This window comes from Lingula anatina, chromosome 2 (genome assembly GCF_051362555.1).
Source record: "Lingula anatina isolate TDL-2025a chromosome 2, LinAna3.0, whole genome shotgun sequence".
NCBI classification, from domain to species: Eukaryota; Metazoa; Brachiopoda; class Lingulata; order Lingulida; family Lingulidae; genus Lingula; species Lingula anatina.
The window spans coordinates 19,620,144-19,642,931 of record NC_141768.1 but is presented as its reverse complement, the minus strand read 5'-3'; the positions used below and the strand labels follow the sequence as shown (position 1 = coordinate 19,642,931).

The 22,788-nt window shown below is 35.0% G+C and overlaps 2 protein-coding genes across 9 annotated transcripts; one reads left to right on the top strand and one right to left on the bottom strand.

The window, feature by feature from the left end:
- Positions 1-169: 169 nt before the first annotated feature.
- On the top strand, positions 170-4,872 carry LOC106169602 (acylphosphatase-2). 5 transcript variants are annotated; one of them, XM_013549105.3, is made up of 4 exons: positions 170-578; positions 1,216-1,232; positions 2,108-2,217; positions 4,027-4,872. In XM_013549105.3, the coding sequence occupies exons 1-4, from the start codon at positions 317-319 to the stop codon at positions 4,151-4,153; spliced, it is 516 nt and encodes a 171-aa protein (XP_013404559.2). In that variant the 5' UTR covers positions 170-316; the 3' UTR covers positions 4,154-4,872. The 5 variants fall into 5 exon arrangements, with proteins under 5 accessions (XP_013404559.2, XP_086859899.1, XP_086859900.1 ...); XM_087003773.1 differs by lacking the exon at positions 4,027-4,872 and adding an exon at positions 3,310-4,001; XM_087003774.1 differs by lacking the exon at positions 4,027-4,872 and adding an exon at positions 3,310-4,001 and having other exon boundaries at positions 1,216-1,275.
- Positions 4,873-8,118: 3,246 nt separating this feature from the next.
- On the bottom strand, positions 8,119-18,233 carry LOC106169601 (serum response factor). 4 transcript variants are annotated; one of them, XM_013549101.3, is made up of 8 exons: positions 17,730-18,233; positions 16,391-16,648; positions 13,833-14,046; positions 13,351-13,467; positions 12,705-12,779; positions 12,281-12,466; positions 9,883-9,938; positions 8,119-9,600 (listed from the first exon to the last, which is right to left on the bottom strand). In XM_013549101.3, exons 1-8 carry the CDS (start codon positions 18,126-18,128, stop codon positions 9,511-9,513), a joined length of 1,395 nt encoding a protein of 464 aa, XP_013404555.2. In that variant the 5' UTR covers positions 18,129-18,233; the 3' UTR covers positions 8,119-9,510. The 4 variants fall into 4 exon arrangements, with proteins under 4 accessions (XP_013404555.2, XP_013404554.2, XP_013404556.2 ...); XM_013549100.3 differs by having other exon boundaries at positions 13,827-14,046; positions 17,730-18,228; XM_013549102.3 differs by lacking the exon at positions 13,351-13,467 and having other exon boundaries at positions 13,827-14,046.
- Between the last annotated feature and the right edge of the window lie 4,555 nt (positions 18,234-22,788).

The following is a 22,788-nucleotide window of genomic DNA, read 5'->3' as shown; positions in this document are numbered from 1 at the left end:
CCATGATTTGTAATTTCACTGCAAGACCGATAGGGGGCACTGAGGAGCACTGCTATTCTTCAACATCAGATAAAATCAAGATCATATTTGCATACTTGCAAATTACGTTATGTAACTGGAATTTCGACGAAAAATATTTTATAGCCAGACACGTTAGGGTAGCAGATTCAAAGCAAGATAAAGTAGTCAGTACAAGTACGACCGACAGAAAGTCCCTACATCGTTTTTATAAACAGTTGATTGGACTAAAAGATATTCGGTCATCCAATGGTTTTATTACTATTTGTCGATCGCCGAATACGACAACAGCCCTTTGATGTATGTGTGTGTGGAGGGTTGTTACTCAGTGTTATGTAGAACCGCAAGATTTATTTTATGTTTCATACTGATATACGAACTTGTCAGTATATCTTGTGAGGAGACAACATCAGCTAATTTTCAGTCTAAGAGTTTAAGAGAGCCTTTTGTGTCGAGCGTTGCTGAGAACTCTGAGGAAACTTGCAATTCTGATACTGATACCTGTGACAATATGAGCAGGCTGATTTCGGTAGATTTTGAAGTGTTTGGCAGAGTCCAAGGTAGATTAACAATTAAAGTGGAATTTTTTTGAAACGCAAGTGTGTAGTGCCAGGGGCAGGTAGAACCGGCCGGGTAGCTCAGTAGGTAAGAGCACTCGCCCTGTAAGCGAGGGGTCCCGGGTTCGATTCCTGGTCTGGCTGGTGATTTTTCTGCACTCACCCCAAATCGCTACAATGGTGGCAGCGGTGTTGCGAGATAGGGCTCGCGTCTTTCGGCATTTGGGGGGGAGGAGTGTAGTGCCAGGGGCAGGTAGAACCGGCCGGGTAGCTCAGTAGGTAAGAGCACTCGCCCTGTAAGCGAGGGGTCCCGGGTTCGATTCCTGGTCTGGTCGGTGATTTTTCTGCACTCACCCCAAATCGCTACAAGTGGATAGAGTTTAAAAGGAAAATGCAGATGTTTCTGTACCGTGGGTTGTAGTAATTTGAATTATGAGCAGAAGTTCGAATATCGATCTGTATGGCAATAAAATTATTTTTCATGTACTGGTTGGTCCATATTTTACTTTCCATCTCAATTTAAAATAGATTGTTCTTTATGGACCACCCTGTATATACAAGTAATTGATAGAAACATGCTTTCCAAAGAGAAAATATCTGTCTATAACATCCATCTTAAATGATGATTTCCTTTTTACAGGTGTATTCTTCCGTAAGGTGTGTATAAAAGAAGCAGGAAGATGGTATACATGTAGTTACTGTATGTTATATGAGAAACAAGCATGGGTGTACATTTCATGTTGGAATAATCAATAAGTACTTGGGTATATGATCTAACTTACCACTCACAAGAAAAATCCCAACTTAAATTTATTAACATATTGGTCATTCCAAGAATGGTCAAATCTACTCATCAGACAAAGACCATTGCTTTATCACATTTTGTGCTTTTCTCCTCCATAAATGCAATCACTAATATACTTCATGATTTTTTTCTGTTGTAAACTAGTATACTTAATCTGGGCATGTAATAAATATACTAAGTGTACTTAAAAGAATTCAAAACAGAAGAAAGAGGTTGTGAATTTTTTTTACTGGGTCCTTTGTCAAAACAGAGGTACTTGTACAGATTCAAAAAAGGATTAAGAAATGGATTTTGAAAGGGAGACCCTCAACACATTCCATAAGTATAGTAACACCAATTGTACACTTTCCCCTAATTATACTCCTGTGTACTTAAAGCTCCAAGACTTCTTTTAATAGCTTCTAGAAATGCATTGTTGTACATTAACAGAAAACGTAACATGCCAATCAGTGTCTGCCCTACAGTGTAACATTTACAGGTGGATTTTGATTTTCCCCAGACTACTAGAACATGTATAGAAATATATATTTTTGGCATCTGTTTAAGACCTAAAATAAATCAACATCTATAGTATATTATACATCTTATCTTTATAAGATTATTATTAATATAATAAATGTAAATTAAATGTTATTATTTTAAAGAAAGGTTGACTTTGTATTTTTCATGTCTCACCTGCTGCTTTCAATTCAACCTCAGTCTATAAAAAATGCATTGTTTGTTTCAGTACACTATGAAGACTGCCACACAGTATGGTCTGGTGGGCTGGGTGATGAACACTCCACAAAACACTGTGAAGGGCCAGGTTCAGGGCAAAGAGAGCAAAGTGAAAGAAATGTAGGTATATAATCCTATAGTTATTTGTGTATAAAACTAACATGCTTGTACACTCTGTGTGTCACCTACAAGTATCTTGCACCCCCATTGTTATGTCTTACTGACTCGCACACACTCGTGTCTTCAACCCACCCTCTTCTGCAGATAATCCTGTATATATTTCTGTACAAAACTATCTGATAACATATGCCTTCAAATCAAACCCTTTTCACTATCTAGAGGTCTGAGATACAGCTGTGGTGTATATCATTCTAACAGATAGTGGCCAGTTTATTGTGAAGACTAACAACCACATATGGTGTGGTCTGAATATTGATGTGTGAGTTTGTTGCACAAAATGTTTGAGATGGCATCCTTTTTTGTGCAGATTGCAAATTGAGAACTACCTCCTTCCCACCATTTTCAATTCCAAATGGCAAAGCCAGCCCCTGTTTTCACACATAGACAAGAAAAAACTAATTGCGATGCCCCCCAATAGCATGTTTCTTATATACAGGGGTTTACAATATGACTTGTCCAATTATTAGTGACAAGTGAATGATATCGCCAGGCAAGCAAAAAATGCCAACATTATTTTCATCATAGTTGCCAAACTTTTTCCTCGCCAGACTGACATTAAAAAAAGAGTAAAGTATCGGGATGTTGTGCCAATTAAATTTGAATAAGTTATCTTTCCTGGCATATTAAACTATTTACAGTCATGTATGTTTGGGAAAACATTTCACTGATTGGGGAAAAGTGCTGTGAAAACTTTATTGGGAACTTCCTAGTATATACAGAACTGCAGTATGTTGCAAATAACAGCATTTTGATTCATTTAAAATATAATTTTACAGTTTTAAGTGGGAGATCAAAAATGATGCAGCGACATTTTAGGCCTTCAACCCCAAACATATAGGAGTCAATGTCATTGTCTTTGTAATATAATTGAAGCTTTCGTATGTTTTTCACATTTCACATATGATAGATGATATGAATGTTTGGCCTACTGACTTTTTGATAAGATTTCCCTCATTTTAACTGTATTTTATGAATAAATCTTCTTACGGGTTTCATTGTTTGTATAGAAGTGTTTATCTTGTTTGTCCACAGGAAAGAATGGCTTCAGAAGACAGGCAGCCCAAAGTCAAAAATTGAAAGAAGTGAATTTAAAAATGAAAGGACAATAGAAAAAACTGAGTTCTCTTCATTTAATGTAAGAAAATGACAGCAGTTACCAAACCATACAACAGACATCAATCTTGATAATTTATTTGAAATACTGTGCTGTCTGGAGACTCAGCAAAAGTACGGCTGTCTTAACCTTTTCCTGTGTGACAGTGCAAAAAATCTGATATGGCTCTCAAGGGCAATGAAAATAATGTTACATTCCGTATTTGTACTTAGATTGTTTTAATTTGTGGCTTTACCTTTTAATCTCAACTTGTTGATTGTTCATCGAGTTTCAAAATGTCACCACCTGCTTGCCAGTGCTTGCTGTTAAAATCTACATACTTAGAAGGGCTGACAAGAGCTAAATTGTTCCATTAACATATATTTTGTACTTTCACTTTATTATATATGTGAATGTAAGGTTCTTTCTGAATGGAAAGCAACTGACATAAATTATTACTGCATCATGGCATGGCAAGATTGCTATTCCCCCCCCCCCCCACACCTTTGATTCAAAAATTATTGTAAGGTAGTTATGTTTTGTTCAAGTTTTTATACTTATCACCTGCCTATTTTGTGCTGATGTGATATAGTAATACTATAGAATCTCAAATAAAATTATTTTCACACAATGTTGCTGTTTTTGTTTCATTTAAGGAAACACTGGTTGCGATACACGGGCAGTCCTTCAAGCATGATTGACAAATGCCAGTTCAGTAATGAAAAGACAGTAATGGATTTAGATTTCCAGGAGTTTTCTGTTCGTTACTCTTACTTGTATTAATCCAGGAATGAGTTTCCCTTATCCCATCCATTCCTGACAAACCGCTGATTCAGCAGTTGTGACATGATTTTAGAAAAACTTTGACCTTCTCTTTGTTCATGCTTGTCATCAAATATTTTGATACATCACTCGTCCTGAACCAAGAATTATAAAATCAAAGATTTTCTGTTCTTATTACAGTTGATTGAATTTTTTTTTTATGATAGTTTTTATGGCATATTCATATCAAGTTAGCTGGGAAGTTTCCTTTTAAGTATTGTTGATTTTTAGGAACTTAAATTATAACAACTTATGATTGTTATTTTTGATTTGTTTATTAAATATTTGTTTTACATGACTTTAATCGTGTCTGTACTCATTGGCAATGAGAGCATCAGGGAAATTTAAGGGATTTGATTTAATAGATATAATTTACACAAAAAGGTTGGTCTTCTATGAATATCACCAACTGTATAAAGGCCATTTCCCACTCTATGGAAGTTTACTGTAGTACTCATTTGCTGAAATGGTTAAAAAAAATATACTCTAGTCAGCAGAGAGTTTTAAGTAGTATTTTGTTATAAATTCAGGAAGATGGTACTGGGCCCAAACTCCATTTCATTAAAAATGCCCAAATAAATAAAGACAATTGTCAAAATGCACTGTCATATGATGGCCAAACAATCTGGAGTACTAACTACAGGTGGCAGCCAATTTCTGGAGCATTTTACAAGAATCCAATTTTTATGTACAGACACAGATGTGTCTGTACATATTGCCATCACCTGCGTCTGTCGTCGCCGATCATGTCGCCGTCGCCGTCGCCGTCGCCGTGCACTTTCAGCGTTAACACCATTAGTGGAAGACAGTTTTACTTTTTGGCTTTATATTTACAGAGCTGACTAATATTAATAAAACGCAGGTCAAGTTCGAAAATCAGCATGATCGGGCCATTATTGTAGAATTTATGCTGTTTTTTCACTTTTTAGCATATATGCAACACTGTTAACACATTTCAAGGAAAACCGATAGGCCTGTTGTCATGAAACTCACAGGAGTAATCAATCTTTCTAAGACTCAGATCAAGTTCGAAAATCGGCATGATCGGGCCACTATTTTAGTAGTTATGCTGTTTTTTTCACTTTTTAGCATATATGCAACACTGTTAACACATTCCAAGGAAAACCGATGGGCCTGTTGTCATGAAACTCACAGGAGTAATCATTCTTACTAAAACACAGGTCAAGTTCGAAAATCAGCATAATCGGGCCATTATTTTATAAGTTATGCTGTTTTTTCACATTTCCTCAGATTCAATTCTTAGGCATGTTAACAGTCTCATTATTTAACTAATAAGATTCGCAAAAGTGTTTGTTTGACATTTCCTGCATCTTTACAACATTGTTAGTTGATTATGTAAAAATGATGGTAAACTTGGTATCATGTATTGTATAATAGAGTTTCAAAAATGGAAATAAACTCATATCATTGCAGTTTGTCAGATTTAATCATTCACTATGTTCAGAAACTTCTTATGGAGGAAATTGGACATTAAACACTGTTCTGTTGATATTTTTCCCATCTCATCAATTTTCTTAGTTGATCATATAAAAATGGCAGTAAATTGTTAATTTTGTTATATGTAAAAAAATTGTTAAAAATGAAAAAAAAAAACACATTTCAGGACAGTGCTGTCTTGTCTACATTTTGGCATTTTCAAGGTGTGACTTTGAAGTTCCATGGGCCTGAAGACCTTTGCTAGGCACATTTTCTGAATATCCATGATATTAATATTTTATTATTAAAAATTGATGGTTATTATCCTGTTAAACATTATGTAATATTGCATCAAAAATTTGAAGAAACCCCTATTTTGGACACTGCCCTCATGATGACCATTTAAGGAAAACCATGTCACTTACTGTTCTCAAACTTACAGGAAGAAACATGGGACTTAAATAAAGCTTCAGTGGGCAATGTAGTCTATTTGGTAAATTTTTCTGGCAGTTAATCAGTCTTTTGTGAAAATTTAATTTTTCACATATTGGCATTTTCAAGGTGTGACTTAGAACCTCCACGGGCTCTAAGACCCATGCTAGTCACATTTTCTGAAAATCCATGATATGGATCTTTTATTATTAAAAACTGATGGTTATATGCTGTCAAGCATTATGTAATGTTGCATTAAAATAGAAGAAAACACAATTTTGGGTGCTGCTGCCATGATGACCATTATGGGAAAACCACGTTACTTATGATTGTCAAACTTTCAAAAAAGAAACAAAGGACTAAAATGCAGCCTGAGTTGGAAAAGCAGTCTAATTGGCTTCTTTTTAGTGAAATATTTATTTTTATCATGTTGGCATATTCATTGTGGGACTCGAAGCTCCCATGGACATGAAGCCAAATGGTAATCAAATTTTCTACATGTCCATGCTATTTATAGTCAATAATAAAAAATTGGTGATAATTATTCTGTAATTTATTATGTAATGTTACATCAAAATTGACAAAAATCTTTTTGCACTGCTACTACAAATATTATGAAAAGAAAACTGTGTTACTTATTATTATTTTCAACTTACAAGTATGATTTGTAGGATTGGCATGCAGTTCAAATAAGAAAGCCAGCTCAAATGGGTTATCATTTATTAGGCCACACTTTTTAAATTTTATGGATGACATCCTGCGCGCGCACGGATTTTCGCCCGTTCTCCAAAAAAAAAAAAAAAAAAAGCCCCCCCCCCCAGTCCCCAACGAAGTCGGTTGTCGCAAACGTTGTTATTGAATTTGCAAGGAAATGAGCTTTCTGCGCATGCGTATTTTCGCCACGTGGAAATGCGGCCACTTTGCTGTCAAATTCATCTCTAGGATTACTTTCAAATTACACAACAATAAAAGTCATAAAGAGAACGGGCGCCATCGTTTTGGATTGGTATGCCATTGATATTGGGCATGGAGATATCACCTTTTTACAATTGTGCGAAAGGCTGGCGGCGGCCGAAACATTTCTGTGACATTCTGTATAAAGCAGCACATTAATACCAGGTTTTCTGTAGCGAAAAAAGGGTCGACAAGGGCGTCGAGGTATTTGGTGGGCTGAAGGTCGGACAGGCCACCTGACAGTTTAGCTGCTTCGTGTGAGTTGAAGTTGACAAAATGGCATCGTCTGAAATGACCTTTAATAGATTTGGTAGTATTAAGCATATCTTTGCATCATTTTTTAAACATTTCTGTGAAGTGTTCAAAATGTTTTAATATTCTGAGAATACAAATAAAGACACACTGTTTGATTGATATTTGTTTTATTGATTGCTATACCAAATGAATGCATGAAATAACCTTAAATAGATTTGGTAATATGAAGTATATCAATTCATGACTTTTTTTACATTTCTACGAAGTATTCACAATGCTTTAATATTTTGAGAGCATGGATAAAGACATATTGTTAGTTTGATACGTGTTTCTGTGGTTAAATTTGTGTTTCCAGCTGTGTACTGACAGCATTCCTTTACTTAAGCAGTTTTTTTTTTTTTTGGACTGTTTTTTTTTTTTTCGCCCTCTCGCACCGATTTTGGGGTACCCAGAGGATGTCATCCATAAAAATAAAAAAGTGTGGCCTTATTGAATTTAAGCAGTTTTATGTGAAATTTTCATTTTTCTCATTCTGGCATTTTCAAAGTGTGAACTAGTACTCCCATGGGCCTGAAGCCTTACGCTTGTTACACATTTCACTTACATTGGTATTACCTGTTGAGCATAATTAAAATTTGATGTTGAATTTGCAGTTAGGCATAATGTACTTTTGCATCAGAATTGACAGTGGCCTATTTTGTGCATTGTTATTGTCTGCTTTTTGTCTGTACATTTGACAGCTTTGCTGCCTTGTTTTTTTTTGCCTTGGAGAGAAGACTTCGTTATTTAGAATGATGCAAAATTTCAACAAAACCTACCACGGAATTATTTCAAATCAACCAGCAAAACATGTTTTAAGACATTTTATGTACAGCACTTAATATAAGTAGAATTATAAGATAATATAATTGTGCAACACAATTTCAAAAGAAACTTTACAAAAAGTTGATATCACTGTAAATTGCTTTTTTGTGACTAAAGCAGCAGCCGTCTACCAAACTCAAATGCTGTTTGTCAATTGAGATCAAAAGAGACCTTTAACCTAACGGCTTACTTTGTGGTTTGAACAACCAAAATATTTGTATTCATGATCATACATCTTCAGATATTTTTCATTTGTGGAAAGTAATCTAATACAACATGCTCACATTACAACAGACAGAAATAATATATGGCACCAGAGTTGAAATATATGAGAACTGGGTCCTATTACAATAATCCTTTCTTTTCTGAATCCAGTCACAGTATAGAAAACTACAAATAAGCTATATAAATTAACAGATGTGCAATTATTTCAACTACTTATAAACAAATAGACTATATGGTAAGCATTCATTATAAATAATAGACTGATTTTGTGGACATTTTGCACACATTTTGTATCATATAAAATTTGGTTCAATAAATCTGCAGCGTAGTTCAGATAACAAAATTTACATAAATTACAAATCAGCTCTAATAATGAACTAATTTCTCAGTTAATAACCAACTCTTTAAAGGATTAGTAAGTAAGTAATCAGAAAAAGTAGAAATGTTGTCAACAGAGTCTGCAAAACTGATAACATATTATGATAAAACTTCAGATGAAACCAAGAAAGCGTTTTCAATTCTGATAAAATATTACCAAGGTTCTTGAAATTGCATCATCAAATATTTCCTCTATACTTCACTGAGAATATTTACAGTATCTTGCATATACAAAAGTTAATAAGTTTTATTTACATGCATTATATAATTAACACTATTCAAATTGTCCAACCTATTTTGAAATCAACAGTCAACAACCTTACTAAACTCCACGACCTGGATAAGTCAATGACCTACAGATTGATGTGTGGCATGTAGATCCACGAACCCTGTTGCATAGCATAACAAGATGAACTGCATAATTACTGGAACAATCATTCTATTAAAATGCTTGGATTCAGGATTGTCATGATATTTTCACACCAAGTCTTACTGAATTGAATGCACGCACACAGGCATATTAACTGGATATTTAGAGGTAAACTGACATGCCCACTCCATATAGTAAAATGTAACTGGGCACTGATGCTATAAAAAAGTAGGTGTTCACAACTTCACTTATACTGGTTATCTCCAACAATTTTGCCTTCCAAGGAAATACAAGGGACCCTGGACTTTCTTCATATATTTCAACCAATTATAATCCAACTGTCCATTGAATTTCAATATTGGCATAAATCTCCCCAATGGTAATACTGGTAAATGTGTACACATTACTTTCTTTTCTCAGTCGTTGCTAAGTGTGATGTCATAGTGGATGGCGAGTCTCCTGATACAGACTGAGTAAAAACCGGCTGCAGCAACTGTGAAAAGAATATTAAGCAATGAATGTAAACTCTGAAACAAAAAGCAGTATTATGTACTCTATATTCTCACAATTTAACCAACAATTGTGCAGTTTGTTAACCTTAATGTTTAATTCTTTTCATCATCATTCATTCAATCTAAAACTTTCAATTCAACTTCCAACAACAACAACAAAAAAAAAAAATAATAATGCAAAAGTTAAAATTAACTCATTTCATAATCACAATAAGTAACTATATAAACAGAAAAAAAAATTATCTTCAATTCTCAATTTTTACCTGTGAATTGGTAAGTGATACAGGGACTGGAATGGTGATATACTGTTGAGCTGCATCTGAAAATAAAACATGTTAAGTTAACTCTGCCATAAACTAAGAGAGGCATAATACAATGTATCTACATGCTGTGCCAGCACCATCTCAGTCCATCAAATGTCCATTACCCACTTCCACCTTACTCCTGAGTTAATACCCATCTATAAACCAGAATAGGGGCAAGGCAGTGAGTGCAATGTATATGGTGCATTGCATAATATCTGTTTTAGTTCAGACAGAAATGTGATTTAACTAGAGACATGCAACCACCTTTAATTAATCAAGCTTTTAAGGATATTGTAACCCTTTATCATCATCCAGATATCGAAAATGTTTTTCCTGCATCTAATTATTCAATAATGCATCTATTTTGTGCTGATTAAAAATACGAAAAAAACCTTGAAGATATAAAAGATCGACATTTAGATTTTTGCGTTGCAATGTATGCACTGGTAACTCAAAGCTTTATGTGTCAATTAAACACCTTTCTATTTTGAGGTGAGATGGCAATCTGTTTGGGGCATAACTTCATCCCTGAACAAGATTTTATCACGAAAATTAATTTAGACAATGAACTCTGAAAATTTATTTATTACCCAAAAAATGTATGTAAGGCAGCAAATAAGGAGTTTTGGGCGAAGGGTGACAATATCCTTAAGGCAGTGATAGATGGTAATTCAAGGTTACGTCATGACACAGAATGCATGATCTAATGCTTTTAAACAGGATACTACTATTTCTGGCCTGACAGGTATTCTTTTATTTTATTTTTCTTTTTTTTTAAATTTAATTTTTTTTTCATTTCTTTTTTTTTTTTTTTTTTTACAGAAATAAATCTAAATTTCTGGAATGTCTTAGGCATATCTTTTTCACATCAAGCAGTTAATTTACTGGATCAATCCCATTTGACAGATCCTAACACAGAGTTACACCATAGTTTTTTTACACAAGCCCTCCCTTAAGTTCACATCTTGCTATTTAGTTAAATTAACTGGCATACTGGGAAAGGGGGCTGGGGGCGCCATTTAATTTTCTTATGTAATTCTATTAAATACAGGGCTATTAAGTCTGCAATCTCTCAAAGTGGACAGGTACAGTCATACCACTCAATGTGAAAGGGGCCTCAGATCGTACTCATTTGTATATAACATCTTTCTTGCATTTAGAGAACAACATAACATAAACCCTTTAGTTTGTTGATTCCTGTGCTCTGACAGCTCAACATATTTCAATTCAATTTTGGACAGTGCAGCCTTATTTGATTTGGTTGCCATACAGGTATCTGGGAACTACTTTGATCCCACATGGTTTGTTTGAACAAGTAAGACTTGCCACTGTGAAGCAATTTATTTTTACTGCCTTAGAGATGTTTCTGATTATTGCTCTAAACACTTTCACCTGTTAACAGCACAAAATAAGTTTGAAAATGTGATAACTCTGACCAATGTGGTCTTTTACACTTTCTAGCTTTGGTCTTTCCATAAAAACCTTGTGTTGGAATAGCATCGGTTGAACTTACACTCACAAGTTGTTTTGTAGTGACCCTGAGAAAATGTGTTGAATGCTCCTTGACATATCTAAATAAAGTATGTAAGTTTTCTTTTCTTACTTATTTTTTTCTTTTTATTAAAGAAGAGGTGTAAAAGAATAGATCAACATTCCCTAGCTGTATCATCATTCCTTCAACATAACAAATGCTGACAAGGAAGTTTTGCCCTAGCATCACTAGCTGATATAAGATGACATCAAGAAAGAATTTTTGTCTCCCTCATTTTTATGAATCTCTGCAGAAAATATAATTTTTGTCCAAATATCATCTTTGTTTTACATAACTTCTCTCATACAGCAAGCAATTTAATGTATGCTGGTCAAAAGAAAAAAACATTGTTATGTATGGGCGGCGGTTTATACAAAAATTAAAAACATGATAAGTCGTCGTCGTTATCAGATCAGATGAATAAAAAACACGATTAGACATCGTCGTTATCAGATCAGACGGCGATACTTTAGAATTTAACGAGGCATTTCTGAATTTCACGCATTAAAAACATGATTAGACGTCGTCGTTATCAGATCAGACGGCAAAATACGACTAGTCGTCAAAACGCAACTAGAAGCCAAAACTCGATTTGACGCTAGATGGCAGATATAAAACAGGTTCTAAAGTGGTTAAAATTATGCTTTAGCCTTTAGACAGTCACGTCACCAGCTCAACAGAAATCAATCTATGCAAACTACAATTCACATAGTAAGGAGGATTCCTGCTGGGCTGGCTACTAATTGATCACTGTATCATCATCTAAACCACATCAAAACCAATTTCATCTCTGCCTTAAGTCATATTTACTGTTTATTTTCTTACTTTGTGTCCCATTGTGCTGGTCTTGTGCAAGTGTAATGGCTGTAGGGGTTTGTGGCTGGTTAAGTACATAACCACCCTCCGCTAGGGCACTAAGCTGGATGGTAGTGGGTGTGGCATACACCACACCTTGAGGAGTCTGGTACATTACTGTGCCTGGTGTTACATTGGAGGAAGACGTGGTGTTCCCTGGAACCATACAACATTTATGCAGGGTACTTCGAAAATCAATAGCTCACGTAACTGGTTTCCATAATACATTTTTGTTAGTCATATACATAGAACCTAAGCTTGCTAGACGATTACTTAATAGGAAAACTGGGGGGGAAAAAGCCACAGAGGGACCTAAAAGTGAACATCATACATATATTTCATTTATTTGTTTACTAGTACAAATAATATCAAGTTAAAGTAAGATCAATCTTACCAGACATGACTGACAGTGTAGTGTTTGAAACATTCTGATTAACATCTGACTGGGATGTTGTTGTTGTCGGAAGGCCTGTGTTTAAAAGAAAAGAAAATATTGAAGTCATATGTCATTATGGCCACTACAAAATAACCTCAGTACTATCTTTGAACCTACACTAAGAAAACGACTTTTGGCATAAAACCATGCCTTGTTTAATAAAAACTGACATTCTATATTTTTTAATTCAAACTGAATTGTTTGCTGTTGTATGAGGCTGTAAAATAGGCACGAGAATAATACCTAAATTATAGTAAGTGTCCGTAAAAGTCACAGCATATACTTAGTCGACAACATAAAAATCACATACATACAAGGTTTGTTATGGTAAACTGTATTTTCCTTAAAGTATTTTCAAAGCATGCATACTATTTTCAGCATAAGAGCCATTGATACAAGAAAGAGAAAGCATCAGAAATATAATTTAGATGTTAGGTATGCAAACTTTCAACCTTATTAGTGATGCTAGCGGTTACCATACAATAAATATGACAACAAAACAAGGGATATGCAAGTTGTGAAACAATATAGTTTGGGTGTCAGAGAAAATGGCAGAGATGTATTCCAAGCAAGTTTTGAGCATGAGCATTAAAGGCCAACTTACCTGCAAAGGACATCACTCCCGCAGGTGTAGGGAATCTGTAGACAGTTTGCTGCTGCTGGCCTATTGTTTGTTGTTGTTGTATAGGACCAATAGCAAAAGGGGTACCAGGAGGGACACCTAAAGGGAATGGGACAGAGTGGAGCATTGTTTGCAGCATCAGATTATAATCAAGACTAGCATGCAAGCAAGCAAGGTGAAGGGCGAAAGATGGTGGCAATATAATTTGAAGCTTATATATTTGAATTTCTTTTAAACCTAACCACAGATTTTCATTTGCTATTTGTCAGTCAGTTATTAAGCTTTATACAATTTAATTAAGATTAAATATGAATTTTAATATTAAAATAACCAAACCTAAACAGTTTTCATCTTAATATGACTACTAAAACATTGGATTATGCTCCAGGGAATGTTTAAGTATTTTAACATACGTCGAAATATTTGACATAAATCAAAAAATAAAAATATCAACCTACCATTACCTGGTAATATTGTTGCAATATTCCCAGTAGGTAACTGCATAGAAAAGTTGCTCTGTTTTGACGTATTACTTGTGCTGCCAGCAGATGATGAGGCAGGTGGTAAATATGTTGTCATGGAGATGGTCTGAGGTGTTGATGACATTTGCTGCTGCCCACCTTGGGATTGTGTAATGCTTTCACCTGCCATTACATATTTCTGGCCTGGTTCTGGAGTCTGTAACATATACACACAGGTTCATACATTATTCTGTCATGTTAGAATTAGTTTTCATTCTTTAAATGAATAAGCACAATGGTATAGGCATAGTTTTCTGACACTATCATGCCAAGTAAGCATCATTCAAGACTTCACTAAAAAATAAAAACAAAAACTAGAATTATAGCACAACTATGTTGATATTGTAAATCGCTATTTATTGCTGTTGTTAATATCTGCTTCCTTGCTTTAGTTACAAATGGGCAGAAAACATAGTTGGGATTGGACACAGAAATAAATTTATATTTGGCCACTGCATGCTTTTAATCCTCTCTTTAGTGGATTTCCGATTTTCATCAAAATCAAACAAAAATATTATTATTATTTGATATGCTATATGTTGCTCTCTGCAGAATGAAAGAGATAAGAGGATTATTCTTAGTTTGGTTATAATATATCATTGTATCACTGAGAACTGCCCTCTTAAATTTGAATATTCATGCGCATTTACCCTTATTCAATTAGTATGCTGTTTGAATAAATGCTTCTGGTAATACACAAGTTTCATCCTGACTATGATCAATTTTTCATTTTAATGCGTGTATTCAAACTACCACAAAATTACCCAATGAAATTTTTTGTTGAAAGTTTTCAATGAATATTTTTGTCCCTGTTCTTTTTCATTTTTAATCAACAAATAATTTAATTCATAGCTAGACATACACAAAGATCATTTCTATCTGAAATTAAGAAAAGGCCACATGACTGTGTGTTACCTCCTAGGGGTGTGTTCACTAAGGATGCCATAAATCATGCCAATAAAGTGTCTTTATACACACAGGTAACCTGTGTTTCTGGTGATATTTATGGCTGTGTTGTTTCTAAATGAACTGCCCTCAAAGATCCACACATTGGTGTGCCCTTGTCTGCCGCGAGTTGCTCACCACATTAGGTTGACCTTCCCACCCCTTTACCATGTTGTTTCCAAATATGGTCCTGACTGCATTAAACCATATCATTATCACCCTTCGCAGCTGTTAAACTTGGAGGTTTAAAACCTATCTCTGGGGCCTGATATCTGGATTTCCTGCTTTATTTAAGCCTTTGGTTTAGTTAATCCTCATTTATTCTTAAAATATCCACACAGCTGGAATTTTGAATTTGAAAATGGCAAAGATACAACTTCCTTGTTTAAACTATTAACAAAAAAACCAATAAAGGAAACAAATATAAATAACTTCAGCAACTTCTTGTTTTTTCTCATTTAGTTCCCCCTTTATTTCTTCCTATTTTATGCCAAGCGGCATCAAAGGTAAGAGCCATGCAAAAAAATCCCAGTTCACTGACTTCTACAGGTAGATGCATATTTAGTGAAAGAAGGAACAGCTGCAAAAGGTATATTACCTTGGGCCAAAATTGCATGGGGTTTGCTTTTGGTAGTGTGCCAATCTCATCTACCTGGTTAAGTCAATTACAGATCATCTATTAGGGAAAGTTGCTCCTGATGAGCAGAGAGTGTATTTTTGGTGCATTTTACCAGATACCTTCTCAGGCATGTATCAAGTTACATTTCCTACCATACTAGTCAAAGCCTTATAAGGGCATGCCTGCCAAATGCTTTACAGATATCCCATTTCATACACCATAAGCAAATGCCTTCACACAAATACGGTCACTGGCCAACCATATTGGCACCAGCTTAAAATAATAGTGAACCCTAATAAGGGTTGGAAGACCATATGCAAAGTTTAAACAAAGAAGGATTAAACTGCTTTGGAAAGTCTGGAAACCCCATGTGAGGAAAATGCAAATTAACTACACATGGAAAACATGGTATTAAAACCAAGTGTCACACAATGGCCAGATAAAATTCATTAAATTTTTTGGTGCTTTAATCTAATTTTTGACCAGAAACATTTAAAATTGTTCAAAAAACAAAAGAAAGTGGTGTTAAAATCACCATATACCTCAGTGAAGGTTAAATTAAAATAAATTATTATAATAAAAAAGAGAAAAAAATTTAAAAAGAGAAAAAAAACTATATGTTTCGGTTTAACATTTCAAGTAACCAAAGAGAAAGTAAATGAACAATTCATATATGCAGAAATTCTCAAATGATTTTTCTAAACTATGGTTCAAATTTATAGAAATGCTATTTTCAATGTGCCAGTATACTCAATCATGCCCTTTCCTCATTTTACAGGACCTAAGAAATTTCATGCAAAACACATTGTAATCAAATTCCTATAATGATAAAGAAAAGGTTTTTTGTATGCAAATGCTATTTAGTTAATTAAAGTGTGCACAATACTAAAAGAGATATTTTTACAGAAAAAAAAAATCAAACTGCAAAAAGCATAACCTTGCTTTCCTCTTCAGATACAGAGTAAGTAAGCTCTGTTTCTTCAAAGCCAGTGGGGTTCATTCTTTGATCCAGAGAATTCTGAGTTGCTCCTGGGGGTGGATCTGGAGAATTGAGGCATGTCTGAATCAGTGCCTTTCCACTCTCACTTGTTATCATGGGCTGCAGCTTGCGTGTGGCAAATGTGTAAACATGGCCAGTTTCACTAGCAACAAGCAACATCACTTGTGTTCCAGTTAAAGTTGACAGTTCATATGCCTGCAAAGAGAACCATATATTTCTTTAATAAATATGAATAACAACCACCAGTGTTCAGAGAGAAAAATCTTGTAAAAAGTTGGATATCCCAAAATTGATCTTTCACTTAAGGTACATGTGTCCTGCCAAAGTAGGTATATATGGGCCTGATTAGAACCAAGATGAACCACAGACTTACTGATCCGCAGATCAAATATGGCTGACCCATTGATTTGAAAGCTTTCCCCCAGAGGTTACATTCCAAACTTTCAAGTGGAGTGGCCATATTTGATCACCTTGGTTCTGAACAGGCCATATCTGAGATATGTATTCTACAGGTAACTGCCAAATAAAATGAAAATTCATTAAGAATAATTTTTGAAAGGAATACCAATGTAATTATTTGAAGTTCAAATTACAAATTTATGACGATTTGCAAAATATAATTTGATTACATTTTTTCAGCGTGGAACCAGCTCTTTGCACAACTGCGTATTTGGCAAGAGTACAGAACGTAACATAAAAATTATTTTCAATTCACCCCTTCATTTTTTAACAATCACATTACGGTTATTTTTAAAACAATATGTGTTATATCAAAATAATCTGAAATTAAACTTAGCAGAACAAACTCATAATGTGCATCTATTCATTCATTGATTAAAACCAGATGTACCTATTAAGGCAGATGTACTGGTGCCTATTATGGCACAGCACAGGTACATTCCAATTATACTGCATCTTCACAACTCCACATATTGTATTGAAAGTTTAACAAAATACTCAACCACTTCGACCGATGAGAACAGTTGAACTTGATTATAACTAAAACACAACATATTTTTCCGTTATTTTTTTTTTTAATTATGAAATTCTGACCAAATTTTTTAATCCTCTTAATATATTTTGATAATGCATAATTTAAACTATTTATAATAGAGGACCTCAACATATTGATAAGCAAACTTAATCATGTCTAAAAATACTTTCATTTAAATAATTAAGAGCTCTTTGGTCCCTCAGAGCACTGGTCACATATGTTCCTAAGTTGTCACATTTATGAACATTTATTTCCATTTTTTAAAATAATATTTATATCTACCTTTTTCATAATGCCTGTCTTCCTCTTGCTAAATGTAGTGTATCTTCTAAGTTTATTCTCAATGAACTCCATCTTGATTTTCACTCTTCCTTTCGTCTTCTTTCCCGGTTTAAGTCCATTCAAACTGGTCAGCTGTGGCTGCGGACTCATTTGCATGGATGATGCTCCTTCAGAATCGGAGTCTGAATCTTCATCTAGACCTGCTTCATCAACATCCCGTTTGTGTTTCATACTTGGAAGGCCTCTGTTATTCATTAATTGACCTCCGTTAGATACACTTAAGTTGAATGTATTAGCCGATGTAGCATTCATAGCGCCACTGTTTAAAATGTCCTGGATATTCTGAAACGTTGTGCTAGACAGATTGCTCTGACTCTGACTCTGTGATGAGTTTGGCATTCTAGAAGTTGTCAGCGGATAGAAACCACGCGGACTGCTTTCCTGACGAAAAAGGAATGGCCTATTCACCGACGACAAACACGAGGATATTACTGCGCTGAGATTGTTCCCCAAATAAACATCACTTGATATCTTTCTACTATCATGATCTATTCCTAAATGTTGATCATAGGCCGTTTCAAGTTTTTAGCATGATATTTAATGTGCTATCGGTAGAAATGACACTTGCAATGTGGCATATGGGATTTACTTTCCATGCGCACATGGTCACAAATATGGTAGTGTTCCGCCCACTGGCCACGAGGGGTTCCCATATATGGTTTCCAGGGCCAAATAAGGGTGGGCGTGTCGAACCCGGATGTAAACAACGAACATGCTGCCAGTATTTCATTCACCTGGCCAGAAAATTTATGAGCAATAGTTGAAATTGTTCTGACAAGACTTTTCCTCTCGCTTGTCTTTATATACAGACATTTGATTTTTAACTTTAAAAAAGAAAAAAATGATGAAAGAACAATGATGCCTGCAGATTTAGAGCGCTAATTTTTTTTGTACTCATAGGGGTCGTGGCGATGGCCAGGCACTCACAGAGCGAAAAAACGGACTCCCCTGAAATTTCGCCATTTTCTCATTAATATCTATCACAGATTCACCGAGGAAATAGAGATCTTACTTTAAATTTTGTAAAGAAAAAGTAAATTCACTCGATCGTGGTTAATTGGAGCTTGATGCAGGAATACACCAAACCGGACGGTATTTACCGAGTAAACAAAAAGCTGTATGGTCACTTTGGCTGAAAATAATGATATAAATACATCAGAACATGTTTCAATAAGTTTTAACTTGGCTCATATTGTTAAGACCCCTTTAAGGTTGAGCTTGGAGCCAGGAAACACATGTATCATGGATCCAAGGCTAGTGTGAGTTTTGCAAATTTTGATTTTTCAAATAAATACTGTAAAGTATACAATGTTTTAAGGATTTTTGTCATCATTTATTGAAAAAACCGAAAAGACATCACTGCAGGTAGGACCAGAGGTCTATAATAACTTCTTGTATAGATATCAATATGAATTACTATCGGGACCACGAAAATATAGTACATAGATTGCATTATTAGATTTTAAACCACTATAAAAAAGCACACTTATCATGAAATTGCCAAAGTATTGTCAATTTTCTGTGACAACTGAACACCGTCAAACTCAAAATACTTAGTTACCGTTCTTTAAAAATTCTTTTGAAAATTTTTAACACGAGCTAACACCCACGCATCCGATATTCAAAGATAAAATTAATTATACCATTATATAGCATATAAAAACAACATCTTGTCAATATATGCTCCATATAACAGAAAGTCACTCAAATGATATTAAACGCTGAACAGCAAGCTTGCCACTGTAATTATTTCAATTCTGGATCAGATATGATAAATGCCAGAGACGGAAATAAAGACAACCTACAATACATGTTTGCTAACCCCTACTGTGTTTACCGCAGGAAAAAAACTTGGACATACACAAACACACTGCAAAATATAATAATAATAATAATAATAATAATAATAATAATAATAATAATGCTACTGGTCTACTGACAAATCTCGGTCAAGACTATACCTGTGTGAACTCCAACTGAAAGTCAAGCGCATTTTAGTAAAGAAAGGGTTGATTAAAAAAAAAAAAAAAGAACATATAATGTAAAAACTTAAATAGTTTTCAAATTTTGCAATGTGCGCTTTAGAGCACAAATTTATTCTGTATGAATGGATGTATAACAACAGCAGACTATTGAAGTGTCTCAATATTCGGTAATTGCTTTCATGTCCAAAGTGTGGAACAGAGGCATATTTTTGGTTACAGCGGACTTGTAGAACAAACTGCGTATTCTCGTACTAGAAAACTATAATTTACATAAATTTACAAAAAATATAGAGGGTCCCATTGGAAGGGGGATATTGATCAGAATTCGATGCATGGAAAAAGCATCAATTTACAAATCACAGTATAAATAATACATTATTCATATCTTGTTGAAAATGCCTGTTAAATATCACGAATCACCGGGTATAATGACTCATGAAGTACAAAGAATAAATACCCGTATTCACGAGTCACGAGAAAGGGGTGCTTCACGAATCGCGATAAATAATACATGTACAGTACAGTGTCGGCTTCGCATCCGCGACCCCACCCGCTTCGAATAATCCTGGCTCCGCCCCTGCCAATTATCGACAATGGTTAAAACGCAAAGAAAAAAATTAGTGAGAGGATCTTCCATTAGAGGCTTCAACTTTTTTAATATTATGGTGACAAATATCAAAAGATTTGCTTTGGATATAGTTCATAATGGATTTAATGAAAAACGTGTGAACCGAGCGAACAACTGGCAGACCTTCGACGATGCGCAGTTGACCAATATCCATCTTTAACATTCTACCTATAACTAGAAAAGCACTCCGAGAGCGCAGACCTCCGCCAAGACAGCAAAGTCTCCACCCAATGCCGTTTCACTTCTAAATTTTCATTCTATAATGGTTTAATTTTTTTTATTTTTGATTATTGATTATTGATTGATTAATGATCCGGATCACCACCAAAAACTAATATTCTGTTCCTAGGCCCACTTCTGACAGTTCCAGAAAATTTAATCAAAATCGGTCCATAACGTAGTTTTATGTTTTTTGATTATTGATTGATTATTGATCCTGATCACCACCAAAACTAAACATCTGTTCCTTGGCCCACTTCTGACAGTTCCTGAAAATTTCAACAAAATCGGTCCATAACTTTTTCTGTAATGCTGCTAACAGACAGACAGACAGACAGACAGGCAGACAAACTAACGGAACCAAAAACATAACCACCTTGGCGGAGGTAATGAAAATTGGGCAAGTGCTTGTTAATCCCATTAATATTTCCCTCTAATAGGCCCTACTAGTACTGCTTTTAAATGCCTATTTCTTAAATGAGAACTGTACATACAGGTCAGTGATCTCAGGGGGTGATCATGGAGGGTGGGGAAGAATTAATTAATTCGACAGATTCAAATAATTTCCTTTCCGTAATTTAAGGCACTTTGACGAATTTTTCGGCTTCCTAGCGTGTCTTTTGCATAACTTAAGTTTGGGGCAGGCTGAATCTATCGTTTTGTTTAGGAAAATATTTGCTAGACTTCCCCCTTCCCTGCCAGGGCCGTAGCCTGAGCAAAATGCCAGGCGGGGGGGGGGCAGCTAGCGGACACGAGGGGGCGAGGGTTTGGTAGGGGGTGTCCCCCTCCCACGGTGTGGAAAATTTTTAAAAACTGTATGTATAATACTGCATTCTGGTGCACTTTAACTGTTTTTTAATGCTCAATCAGAAGTCAGAAATTGTGTGTTCATTTTGCCATAAGTACAGTCATTTTTTCAACACAACACGCCAATTGGCCTGGGGTATAGCTCACTAAGGGAGGGTGAGCTTTTTGGCATGAAGTGAGTTGGCTAAAAACAGTACACCTTTGTAAACAGATTGTTGAATGATTGTCTAGTGGCCATGAGTGCATTTTCTCACGTACAGAATTGATACCAACTTTGCAATTTTTTTTTTACCTTTGCGATTATTTTTTTTGCACCTCAAATCCCAGGGGGGGGCAACTGCCCCCCCTGCCCCCCCGGAGGCTACGGCCCTGCCTGCCCATCCTCCCCCGCACAAAATATCAATAACAATAATAAATAAATTAAGCCTTTAACGAGACAAAACCAAAGGATTTTTTTTTTCATTTCAGTGCCCTAGCTAGGATCATGGAAGTAGGCCTACAACAGTTATACTTCAATAGTTGAATCCTATCGCCGTGTCTCTTGATTTGGTGCCATTCGTAAACTTTAATGATATTTTTGATAAGTGCATTCTTTTCTTTTATTTGATTTTTAAAATTGGTGCCCTACATGTACATAGGCCTAAAATAGTAAAATTGTCAGCGTTTTAAAATAAACTTTTCATGGGAACAAAATGAACATAGTGGACCATTTTAAGACATTTTAGACAGTTTATTTATTAAAAATATAGTTTGCCAGATGTACAAGTCCAGTAAACAGGAAGCACTAGTAAATATGTCATTGTTTAAACTGCTTTAATATGCCATAAAATGTTTATTTTTACTAACGCCAGTTATTGTAATTCCTTTTAGATTGCAGTGATTTTCAAATATATTCTGACTAATAAAAAATATCTCATATAATTATATACTATTAAATTCTATGTATATTGTTACACTTCTGCTTATTTGAGAGAACCGTGAATTATCTTTTGCAGACCGTCGACATAAGACTATTAATCACTGTCACAAGCAATAGCAGCCATGAGATTCATAAAGAGACCAATAGCTGGAGGTATGCCGTGTTAGCCAACCAGACACAAGTGATATGTGCGCACTCTGGTGGCATATTTGCTTTAAGTGCGGAAATGTCAAACAGTTCTAGACAGTGAAATTGAAAGATAAAAGGAGTATGTCATCTGAATTAAACCAAACGAATTAAAATACTGTACTGTCTCTTAGCATGCTAGGAAATCGAAAACGATGATCACAAGATCGACAGTAGTGTCAGACGATGTTTATCATCTAGAGCCTACTTGAATCTAGAGCGGGCATTGACCGGGTCAACCTGACCTGACGTCAT

Bases quoted from the DNA above. Each gene is read 5' to 3' on its own strand.
- LOC106169602 (XM_013549105.3), top strand. From the start codon at position 317: ATGTATGTGTGTGTGGAGGGTTGTTACTCAGTGTTATGTAGAACCGCA. The intron at 2,218-4,026 runs GTAGGTATATAA...GTTTCATTTAAG, and splicing joins GAGAGCAAAGTGAAAGAAAT to GAAACACTGGTTGCGATACA.
- LOC106169601 (XM_013549100.3), bottom strand. From the start codon at position 18,128: ATGCCAAACTCATCACAGAGTCAGAGTCAGAGCAATCTGTCTAGCACA. The intron at 16,649-17,729 runs GTAGATATAAAT...TTCTCTTTGCAG, and splicing joins AGACAGGCATTATGAAAAAG to GCATATGAACTGTCAACTTT. The intron at 9,601-9,882 runs GTAAAAATTGAG...TTCTTTTCACAG, and splicing joins TATCACTTACCAATTCACAG to TTGCTGCAGCCGGTTTTTAC.